Below are 12,835 nucleotides of genomic sequence, written 5' to 3' on the forward strand. Positions count from 1 at the left end.
GTACGGGGAAATAAGGGGTGTTTGTAAGAACTATCACCTGCCGAAAAAAAGTAAATTGGGACAATGGCAGCAAGGACACCCATCTGGGGGGCAAGGTGGGGCGCCCGCCCCCTAAGAGGAAATTGTACTAGGGAATATCGAAAACGCAATAGAATTTTTACATTAGTTACAGCAAAATTTGAAACTATATTTGAAACGTCGCTTACACTTGCCCCCCTTGGAAATAACAACATGAGCGCCCTTGAATGGCAGTCTACACAAACACAGCCAATCCACAATCCAACGATCGTGTATCCAGTTCCAGTGTCTCGGCTAGCTACGTCGTCATCGATGATAACTTATTTCAATTCTACTGGTAAAATGGCTCATGACTTTCACAAATCAGATGAATTGTTGATGGATTTTGTTCTAATTTAAAGTCATGTATGTTGCTTGTTAGTCTTCAGGGAATTAGTAAATTCAACATCTCAAATTTTATTATAACTCACTTATCATACACATAAAAAAGAGGTTTAAAATCTACAATGTGGGTTGTAGGTTAACAGTTCAAAGTCTAGCCATTTTTGGCGTAAAAAAGCTTATTTCTGAGTCCGATTTAGCTTATTTTTTTGAGAGGTTGTTGGCTGGTCATTTGTTTCCTTATATAGTTCGAATTACGAATTTTCCACACGAAGTTTGTAGCGTTATACGGTGCAATATCACAGATCGAATGTTCAACAGCATTCCAACACACAGTATGAGTAACGTGAGATGTAGGAAAAGTCGTACCGACACTTTTGAAAACGTGACTAGTGTTTGTTAAATAGTGCTGAATTGGGTAGAATTGTACCAGCGTTTTCACAAAAGAGGCTGAAAATGCCAGCGTGGTACCAACGGACCGATTAATGCGAAAAGGGCTGAATTTGGTACAATTGTACCAAATGTGGCAACACTGCTGTCAAGTATATGCAAGATATGAACAACATTGATATATTTCAATTCAACAGCAAACGATTTGAAAAGAATTGACAATTTCACATTTCCATCAACATCTCTGTTACCGTTAGAAAAGTATCATTTTTAACCCGACCTAAAACGATGAATAGCTCGTGAGCCAGGGGCGGATCGAGGACCGATTTCTTGGGGGGGGGTTGTTATACTGTCAGTTAGAGCTACTTTTAAGAGCTCCAAACACTGGGATGGATTTTATATATATAAATAAGTTTCCTCTTCTTATAAGTTTCCTCTTTTGGGGGGCAATCGACCCCCTTGATCCGCCCCTGTCGTGAGCTCGAAGAAACAATAAAGATGCACTTGCTATTAATGGATATTTGTTATGTAAATAGAAAGTTACGGTAAGGATCAGGAAGTAAGAGAATCTCGTAAAATCAATTCTAACACAACAAATTTGTTGAGTTCCTCGGAGTATTATTGAATCATTAAGTACACACGAGATGATTTCAAAAAGCAGAGAGGTATATATTACGGAGAAACCTAAAGCTCAGAAAGGTGGAGCAGTGAGTAGACTGATAGCTTAAGTGTGTAGACATTTATTTAAGAAAAAGAAGAGGAAGCAACATAATACTTATTTTCCTTTGAAGAAAGAGGAGATGGAGTTGGGATGAAATATCATGATAATTGATTTATAGACCAGAAGTGCTAAAGAATTGATCATAGACAACTTTGAGCTGGTCCAAATGATTGGTCGAGAGTAAGGTGCTCCATAAATAAGACATTTTATGCTCTAAGTAGGTTTAAAGACTAAAGAGTATTAAGATGTATTGTGTAATAAATGAAGTGTTATGCAAGACAGTTCTCTGAAGTGAGAAATAGTCTAATATGAAGTTAGAATAAAGAATAATAGATTTATCAAGCTTTTCTATTTCTAATAATAGATTAGGTCTAACACATCCTGCACATCGTTAATTAAGATAGCTGTTTTCTCTCTTCCAAAAGAAGTCTGATAGCGATGAATTAATGTTTTCACTTTAACAAATAACAGGTACATATGTGATTCGCTGGGAATTTTTCCCTGGGTCACCTCTTGAAATCATATCCACTGGAACTTATGAGAAAACCACCCATTTTTTACACTGAACATACGAATATTTTCTTTTAGTGTCAGAGCTATTTGACATTCGTTATAGGCCTTTATTACCGTATTTGGCATAATTGAATATACTTGTAAGATGTTCAAAGTCAATTGCCCTAGCGATGTCAAGCTGTGTGGTATTGGTTTATATTTTAGATCGAATTTTGTCATTCTTTAGAACATATTTCTAAAGATTTATGTCATAGAAATAAGTGCACTACTTATTAGCATCATGCAAGTAGGACTTATAATGTTGTAATGTTACTTCGTCCTCCGTTACTTCGCACGATAACTTGAACAGAAGTGAATTTTCAAATTCTTTTTTCGGAATACATAGTTTGAGTGGCTATTTCGGCCGAGTTAGTTAATAGAGTAAATCCGTTAATATCTTAACGGATAACGGTAAAATATCCATCCGTTAGTTTACACGTTAATTCATGAATAAAATCGAATTTTTGAACTCTGGCTATTGCAATAGATAGCTAGAGTGACTATCTTGGCCGAGTTCGTTAATGAATTATATCCGTTACCACCGTAACGGGTAACAAAGATTTAGCTCCGTCCATTAGTCTCACGATAATTCTTGAATGAAACTAATTTTTCTGAATTGTTCCTTCTGCAATAGGTAGCTGGAGTGATCATATCAGGCCGAGTTCATTAACGGAGTAAATCCCTTAAACTTTAATGGATAACGGAGATTTAAGTCCGTCCATTAGTCTTCATGATAATTTATGAACAAAAGTAAATTTTTGGATTCTGGTTTCTGGAATAGGTAGCTGAATGATTATGTCCACCGAGTTCGTTAATAGACTAAATCTCTTAACATTTAGCTGCTAACGGCGACTTACGATCACACATTACTTCACACGTTTTAAAAACATCTAAATTTTGCAATAAGTATCTACAGTGGTTATCACGGCGATTTCGTTAATGGACGTAATCTGTTAACTACTTCACGTGTAATCTTGAAAAAATGAAATGAAATCTTTGAGTTTTACGTCCCACGATTATGCCGGTTAGGCTAAAGGAGACGGTGATGATGAGTAATGAATGAAATGGTGGAATGAAGAAAGTGGGAGGAAACGGGAGAACAACGAGAAAACTCACGCACACGGTGTTTGTCCACCACAAAGTTCACTTGGCGGGGGATGGGATCGAACCCGGGAACCCAAGCACCAGAGGTAAACGCTCTACCACTGAGCCACCGCGGCCCCACACGTGTAATCTTGACTTCAACGGTAGCCTTTGCTAGTCCCATTTTCCACTATTAAAACGGGTTAAGTTCCAACGTTAGGCGTCCGTTTCCAGCAAACTTTTTAAAATTTATAGGAAAGATATGAATAATTTGATCGTTTGTGTGCTTGATAATATATAAGTTTCTCGAAAAATCTGTTTATTTGTTATATATAAGCGGTTATAAACATGGGACTATACAGCGAGTGGAGGGAACTACTTGGCGCAAGGTAACCAAACAGTTGCATTGTGGGAAAATAACGAGCATTTATGTTATCAACATGGCAAATGTACAAGGGCAATGAACTAACAGTTTTAACATTTGTGAAGCAATACACTGATAACGAGCAAAATCTTTTAAAAGTTTGTGAAGAGCATGGATTAATGAACCTAATAACAAATTGCAGCAAGTGTGGAAAGGAGATGACAGCGAAAAAACGTGGCGAAAGCGGACGCCCAACTTCGGAATAAATGCCATTAAAACAATCGTAGCAGAGGTTATAGACCTCGCCGTGAACACCAGCAAATGTCAATCGGCAGTTGACATCTACCAGACGAAATTGAAATTTCTACTCCATGATCCTGTTTGTTGTCTCTCAGAGTTTATTGCATTATGATATTTCTTGAGAAAGCAAATGCGTAACTGTGATTGTACTATAATTTGTTATTATGTATCCTGGTTTCTAGTGTGGAACGATTGGCTTTATTCTGCAAATCTGAGACCCCTATACGTATATGAACAATTGGGCATTTTTCGCATAATATATTTTTATTACTCTCTAGCAGATTGCCTGTTCTTCGTATTGGGAAAAGAAGACTGTTTCCTTCTAGACACAATCGAAATGCCACTCAATTTGGATTTAAAGAACATTGGAAATATCACTGTTCATCTCAGCGACCCCGGCAACTATGGATTCGACACTAATATCAGTCATTTTCGATTTTTTTTAGGTTATACTTAAGGAGCCGCGCTTCCCATTTAGGAAAGGACGAGAAACGCCATACTTTTAGGAATTATTCATTAAATATCTAGCATGTTAAAAAGTAGGTAACAGAGTGAGTTGTAATTAGTTAATGAGTGATTCGAAATAAAAGAAGATGTGTGTGTATTCCGCTCTCGTTGTGTTTTGAAGTTTGTTTTGCCCTTGTACTTAATGTATAAGTATGTGTGGGGGCAATTGAACGCATATCGCATGTTCCGTGCACGTGGATACTTCTTACTGTTGCACTAGCTACAAAATTGATTCTATTTGATGTTCAAGTGGTAATACAACACATAAGAAACCCAGATCACGCTGTATTCTCACTCCATATTGGAGTGTGAACAACATGATCTGGGTTTCTTATGTGTTGTATTACCACTTGTACATCAAATAGAATCAATTTTGTAGCTAGTGCAACAGTAAGAAGTATCCTCGTGCACCGGAGATGAGAAGTAGCTGTTCTTAAGAATTACCCATTCTTATATATCTCCCTGTTAGATAGTTAAAAATTCAACTGTGCCAATGAGGATTTATTATGTGTTAGGCGTAACAAGCACTACTTAATTAACCATTTGTATCTATCTAAAATATAATGTAGAAGCAAAATATATGTAAAACATTACGTATTCTTGTCACAATATATTTCTTCTATTTCAAAAGTTAAAAAAATATACAAATAAACGAATACATATAAATTATACAGAAACTCATTCTAGCCCAAGCCCAAGATGTAACCACAGTGTGTTTTTTCTTCTTCTTCTTCTAATCTTAACCATCTTAGACATGGCCATTACTTATGGAACTTGCTTTTCATCCTAGCACTCCCTCTTCCCAAGTAGCAGGTCTGAATTTGAATTTAAACGACATCGGAAGTATCCCTGTTCATAAAACTATGGACTCGACATTAATATCGGTCATTTCTGATGATTTTTATGTATCTCCTCTGCCCCTTCCCAAGTTGTGGGGCAGAATTTGGATTTAAACGGCATCGGAAGTATCAGTGTTCATTTCAGTGACCCTGAAAACTATGGTTTCGACACTAAAATCAGTCATTTTCGATCATTATCTTTCCTCTCCCCTAAGTTTCACCGTCAAAATGAAATAATAAAAAAAAAAATCCAGACCATAACCTCATCTATGTGGCAAAATTTGATCGAGATCAGTTCTGTGATTCAACAGTTATTAAATTACAAACATAGTGATTTCAGTTTTATTTATTAGATTATTATTAAATGAACGTAACTCGTACCAAGATAAACTATTGGAAAGTAATAAGCCTCATTAAATACATTTTAAGCAATACCGCATAAAAGAGAACTGTGTACAGTTAATGACACAAACAATGCAAAACTCATACAAATAACACCAAGCCTGCCTACATGACAGATCAGGTGAGAAATGACGAAATTCTCTGACATAATTGTCTGTCTTTTCATAGCCCACTACCACCTTCACCGCACAGAACTTTCAAATACCATAGCTATAACTGTAAATACAGTAGAGGTAAACCTCTATGTAAGATTTACTTGTGAAGTCTGAGAAGGTGAACCACTCACTACTTCAATGATCACCACTTAGCTTAACCAGACTACAGCCTCTTCTTCACCTAGCACAGTACTAAATGTTCTAATAATAATTTTAAATGCTGTTTCTCCCTCCTGTAAACGGTTAGCGTACGCGCCTCTGGCACGGGAGACCCGGGTTTGATTCCCGGCGGGAGCTCAAGTGGTTCGGATTTCACGTTAATCAGTAGGTCCACGTCTCATATAAGCTCACTGCTGAACGGGACATTAAACTTAACTCAACCTTGTCTCTCTCTCTCTCTCTCTCTCTCTCTCTCTTCTAAACATCAAATGTGATTTTAAAATTATATACGCTGCACATATGCCAAACTATACCAAAATTGCAATGAGTAAAAAAAAAATGGTAACGGTTCTTCTCTCCGGCGTCTTACCTAGAAGAACTGGGACGATTGGAATAAAACTTGTAGGAACCACCTACTGTTATTCGCCTTTCTCTCCTCAGCCATAGGTCGGTGAGCAACTTTTCTCTCCCTTGGAAGAGCTGTTTTATACTTTGATAAGTCTCTTCGTAACAGCATCTAAATATTCTATCCTTGACCTTCCTCTTCCTGATTTTCCTTCTGCCTTTCCCTCTATGAACACGGTGATCCAATCGGAGCGCCGAATAACATGGCCAAGCATCCTGTTTCTTCTTTTTCCTATTATCTTCATGATCTGTCGTCTTTCATTAGCTTCCTTCAATAGGTCTTCATTCCTTTTCCTTTCGGTCCCTGATATGATTAGCATTCTGAGCCAACACCACATTTCAAATGTTTCTAGCTTGGACATTTCAGTTTTTCTCAATGTCCGCGTCCCTGATCCGTAAAGCGCTACGCTACATATCAGTCTTAATAAATCGTTTCCAACAGTCGACTATTAAAAACCGAAAAAAAAAAACTAACATTTTCTATTTGCACATACAAGAGGAGACAGAGAGCGTACCCATGTCCGTATTGGATAAAGCTTACAAACTTTAATCTCCCTTGCATGAGTAGGTAAATAGAAAATGTTACTTTTAATCGTAGGCCGAAGAGCTATGAATCTTCCAATCTCATTCCAATCTTACCATTTCCTCTAAGTTACGCCCAAGAGCTCAACATTTATTCCTTATCCATTTCTCATCTCCATTTGCACAAAAACGATTTAATAAACGAAATGTATGCTATAAAACTTCGGTTCTGCGCTTCAGATCCTAACATGCTGGAAAAATTGCAGCACTTGTTGTATTTTGTCTAGTTTCATAGAAATCATCTAGATAATACAGAAGGAATATACAGCGCTGTTATAAAGTACTTGCTGTAAAACAAATACTTATAACATTTTTTTAAAAAAATAATGATATTGCAGTGAAATAAATGTTAAGATCTTTAGTAAGATTTACATTTTGTATTGTCATCCACAGGTACATTGCCACCACCATCGCCACATCTCCAGCTAGCATCCGTTGACATCCATACATTCCTGCAACTTCCGGCGAAATCCGTGAATGCTATTCCTTCTGGCGTAGTCAGAAATGTCATGGATCACTTCACTAATCTTAGCTTTCAGGTCCTTGACTTTTTTTTTTTTTTTTTTTTTTTTTTTGCATATATCTGTGTCTTAACGAGATCCCATAACCAAAAATCACAGGGTGCCAAATCGGGGGACTTGGGGCCTCTGTGTCCAATCCACCTGCCAGGTAGTTCAGACCAAGGTAATTCCTGACGACTTGTGCAAAATTTGGGGGACTCCGTCTTGCTGATAGTGGACTCGATCTTTCATTCCTAACCTAACTAATTCGGGCATCAGGAAATTTTTAAGCATTTGAAGGTAGGTCTCTCCGCTCACAGTGTTTTCGTCGATGAAAAACGGGCCTCTGAGGTGGTCCATTAATACGGCACAACATCATACATTCACTTTTGGGCTGTTTCTTTCGTGAGTTTCATATTCATGAGGGTTTTCAGTTTCCCTAACAAGATAGTTGTGCCTGTTAACCCATCATAAAATATGGAAAGTTGGCGTATCTGAGAAGATGGGTAACTGTAGAAGTTCCCTGTCATCATCCAGTCGTTTCACCATCAGTTCACACAATTCCAGTCTCATGTCTTGATCTTCTGTCCTGATCCTGATTCCAAGGGTTCCGCTTTCTCTGTAAATTTGGAGGGCCCCATTCAGATGCAGATATATGAAGATTTTAAGACAAATTGCATTCAAATTATGCCAAATATTGTATATTCAAAAATACAATAGGGACCCCACTGAGCTTTAGGGGGACCCGGGCTCCCCATCCCCCCAGTATCGCTGCCCTTTCCTGATTCAGTCTCGTGTCCTGATCTTCTACAATTTAAAATGTATTTCACTGCAATATCGTTATTTTTAAAGAAAGTTACAAGCATTTGTTTCATAACAAGGACTTTCAACAGCTCTGTATCCCTTAGTAAGCAATACCTCTCAACTATCAGTGATGACAAATACCGTACTTCCAGAATGTTTCATAAATTCGTATTATTTCATTTTATGACAAATTGTGAAATTAAAAAGTATGCGAAATTTATTATATTTATTCTATGTATCATACTGTATTTAGAATTTTCTCGTTAAACAATAGTAATATAATGTTGTAAGTTTAGTGAAATGTATTTTAATGTGAAGATAGATTACACTAAATCCTAATTGAGCCTGTTTATTTGTGTCGTAGGCCAAAGCACTGTATGAAGAGTATATGTTCCCCATTCCCCACGTCAGTGACTTCAAAGAGTACATCCAAGGAGACTTCGCATCCAAAGAACAACTCAATGATAAGAGTAGAAATCAGCGCGGTAAGTTACACGTACGTATTTCTATCCATATTCTTCTATACCTAAGTCATAGTTAATTATAAAAAGTAAAATAATCAAATATTTTGTACCAAATTTATATACTGGGTAGTCATAACCTTTCAACATAAGTAAGCTCTTTTGTTTTTAATATGATGAATACTCAAGTCAAACTAGGACTTTCAAGTTTACATGCATAAAAGTAAATGGTTATTAAGACCTTCCATACACTATGAGATAAATCCTAGGAAATATCTTAGGATTTATCTGAGGAAATATGTTACGAAATATCTCGTAGAAAAATCCTACCCTTTTGTGCCATACACGTAACTACACTGCACATTCTACTGATATTGATACCATGCGCTTTATTGTTAACCCTTGAATTGGCAAGCTTTGATAGCATTACCATCAAAATATTTAGTTTGATTTTATGGTTGAACCATATCTTCCTGATCATAATTTCGTAATTTTTGAAGTATTTTTGTACTTTGGTTACAAAATACAGGGTGTTTATTTCAAAGCAACATTGCCATAAAATAGGTCTTATGTGTAGCTACTCAGCAGCATTGCCCTATTACGATCAAATATCGTAAGAATTCTTTCAGTAATTACCAACAATTTTGTTGAAGTATTTTCGTACAGAGCAAGAAACCACAAATAAAAAAATGAAAAAAAAAGAACTTTCGCGTAAAGTAGGAGATAAAGGTTCTACAATACTAAATTTGACTGTCCCCTATTGACCACGGTTAGAAATATCTAAAGAAGCTACCCGCAAATCATGTATATGAATATTGTATGAAAGCAATAATGCCAATTAAATGATCCCTGAAGTTATAATTCGTGCGGGTAACGCAATATAATGCGATTTGCTTGAGAACAACAGTGCCAAATAAAGGGTTAAATAGTACACCTCTAAACATAAATATCGGATGATAGATTTGCAAAACGTGCCACATCAGTCTTTGCACTACTCTTCATACGACAGGCGGGGAGATAACAAACTGTTTTCACTTTTTCTCGCCTGATGTTTAAATCGAAATCTTACGAATTTTCTTTCCGAAATAGAGCGTGGTCTAAGCAAGAGAAATCTTATAGGATCATTCAGAATATAGGAAATGACATGCGATCTGATGTCAAACACGTTGAGATTTTGACTCTAGGAGAAATCGTGAAAAATTTCGTAGGATCCATTCTATAGTGTATAGCAGGCCTAAGTGTCATATCATCTATAGGTAGTGCTCATATCAAGGTCCACTCCACTGATTGGTAATTAAGATGACAAATATCAGTGTTAGTGCGTGCATTAAATAGGACGTGTTGGTGAAGTTTCTTGAACGAACACGTACTTCCCACAAATATCTCCAGAAATTTTTTTATGCACGGAATAGTGATCAGACATTCAGTCAAAGTAAGATGTTTGAATCGTGTATGTTTGTAAGATTTCCGTCACATTCAAATCAGTGTTGCCTTTCTCGTCACTTCAGAGAAAAGGCAGAACTGTTTAAATTGAATTTCTAACCTAGGTTGACCTGGCTTTTTGGTGTTTCACTTTGAAATTTGTATCGTAAGAAACAAGAGATAAATTTTTTGCGCATAATTTTGAAATAAATTTTTGAACGTAATTTGAAATTGTTTTTTACTTGTTTTATATATGCCTTTTTCAAATATTTCTCATAATCGTATTCTTCTAGTGTAAGTAACGGACATTTCATCTAGTGATTTATATTTTTAAAAATTTAATATGTACTGCAAATCTTTATAAACTATCTTTAACCGAGGTTATTACTTTTAATGATATGAAATATTAAGAAATTCTATATTTAAATTGCAAGCTTGACGTTTGTTTAAAATACCGTATAGACGTTAAATACACCTCGTGTGGAAAATTGGAACCATATCTATTCTGAGGTCAGTTAAAGGGAAACCTATAAGGAAGGCGAACAAGACGACGGAAGTGTTGAAATTTAATTAATATATTCTCTTTAACCCTTTATTTGACACTGTTGCTCTCAAACAACATCACATTCTATTGCGTTATACGCACGAATTAAAACTTCAGTAATGTACGGTATTTTAAACAAACGTCAAGCTTGCAATTTAAATATAGAATTTCTTAATATTTCATATCATTAAAAGTTGAGTTAAATTAATTGGCATCATTGCTTTCATACAATATTCATATACATGATTTGCGGGTCGCTTCTTTATATATTTCTAATCTTCGTCAACAGGGGACAGTCAAATTTAGTATTGCAGAAGCTCTATCTCTTACGTTCCGCGAAAGTTCTTTTTTTAGTTTCTTTTTTATTTTATTTTATTTTTATTTTATTTTATTTTTATTTTTATTTTATTTTATTTTATTTCTGGTTTCTTGCTCTGTAGGAAAATATTTCAACAAAACTGCTGCTAATTACTGAGACTATTATTATGATATTTGGTCATAATAGAGCAATGCTGCTCAGTAACTACTCATAAGACCTATTTTATGTATGGTAATGTTGCTTTGAAATAAACACCCTGTATTTTATCACCAAAGTAAAAAGTACTTTAAAAATTACGAAATTATGATCAGGAAGACATAGTTCAATCATTAAAGCAAACTAAATATTTTAATGGTAATGCTATCAATGTTTGCCAATTAAAGGATTAATTATGACTAAAGTGTTAAATAATTCAGTGAATTGTGCTTTATGTATTTACAAGTGATAACGACATATACTGAGTTAAAGTGAGTTTAAGCATTATTATAATATTAGTAGATTTTTTAGGGTTAAGTTCCGCAGATGACTGGAAAGAAGTATTAAATTTACGGACGAATCAGCACAGTTACAAAAAACGCCATAACAGGACTATCAAACGATGTAACCGAGGTCATCTGCAGAAAAGAAGTGATCAGAAAGTTTCTGTGAATGATTTTAAAAGTGAATGAATCAGTAAAAAGAAAAGTACAGTTGAAGAAAGTGAAATACGAAGTGATGTAATTCTTTTTACTACTTGAATGATAGGTTTACTATTAAGTGTAAAGAAAAGGTCAAAAAAAATTGAATTTGCAAGTTTTAGTTTTATACTCGGAATTTCTTCTCGAAGGAAGGAAGCAGATCAGAGTCCCTCAATCGTACGTACAAATTAAAGCAATGCAAAAAAGCCTCTGTTGCCAAACCGAACATCTCCCTGCCCAAACTCAGCTGCCAACTATAATGGCCTTTTTTTCCCTTAGAACAGTGATGGGCAAACTATGGCCCGCGAGTCAGATGAAGACCCTTCAAAGGTTCTATCCGGCCTGCAAGTGGTTCCTGATTGACGAATGAAAAAAAAACAAGGTTAATTCGTATGAGTTTTATGACAAACACAATAACAGACAAGGATTTAACTTCCATCTCAGAATTATGCATCCAAAGTCGAACCAGATTGTGATAAACTTCAATCGTTAATGCGTCTTCGTATTACAAGAATTTTGTATTCTTGTTTTTCTCTTTTTTCTTTTTTTGCTTTTGTCTCTCTTTTGAAAACAAGTTGGCCTATCACTACCTTAGACGTTGTACTCTTTACCCACTAAATTTCGTATAGATCCACGAAGTAGTTACCGAAATATAAAGTACCGCATAAAAGGCTACTTTAGCCTGTTCATGACAGAGTTCCGAGTTCAGACGCCAAATATGGTAACCTTTATTCCTTAAGAAATGAACTATTTGCTCGGCAAATTTCGTTTATATCCGGCCAGTAGTTACGGAGATATAAAGTATCACATACAAAGCGAGTCGAGCAGAGCCGAGGCTGTTCTTGACCACACCGACCACTAAATCTAGCGATCTTTATTCTTTATAAAATGGACTATATGCCCACCGAATTAGGTTTAGATCCTACCAGCAGTTACAAATAAGATACCATATACATCAAACAGATAAACTTAACTAATTATATTGCCTATGGAACTCGAACGTTCAAATAGTCTCACCATAACGTAGTTACTCATTCTCCTCATTGGTTAGATCGGTGCAAAAAGTATAAAAAGCTTCTAGAGAAGAGTTATCCTGAATCAGGCCTTTCTGAGGTCTCCTCAATCGCACTGCCTAATGGTACCTAACAGAATGACCTCGGGCTGCTTGTTACCTTCAAGATTTCAGGCAGTGTTATCGCCCAGGGACTCATCCGTCATATGTGAAGAGCTAACATGACCATGGTGCCAAA

General features: G+C 36.0%; 1 protein-coding gene across 1 annotated transcript in view; it reads left to right on the top strand.

Moving 5' to 3' along the window:
- The window catches only part of LOC145683632 (uncharacterized), a 153,555-nt gene that overhangs the window by 54,430 nt on the left and 86,290 nt on the right, over positions 1-12,835 (top strand). The window contains exon 2 of the mRNA XM_081754970.1: positions 8,527-8,647. Coding sequence (XP_081611096.1) covers positions 8,527-8,647 — 121 coding nt within the window. The remainder of the gene's footprint in view (positions 1-8,526; positions 8,648-12,835) is intronic.

The sequence above is a fragment of the Thermobia domestica genome, chromosome 4, assembly GCF_964235325.1.
Source record: "Thermobia domestica chromosome 4, izTheDome1.hap1.1, whole genome shotgun sequence".
NCBI classification, from domain to species: Eukaryota; Metazoa; Arthropoda; class Insecta; order Zygentoma; family Lepismatidae; genus Thermobia; species Thermobia domestica.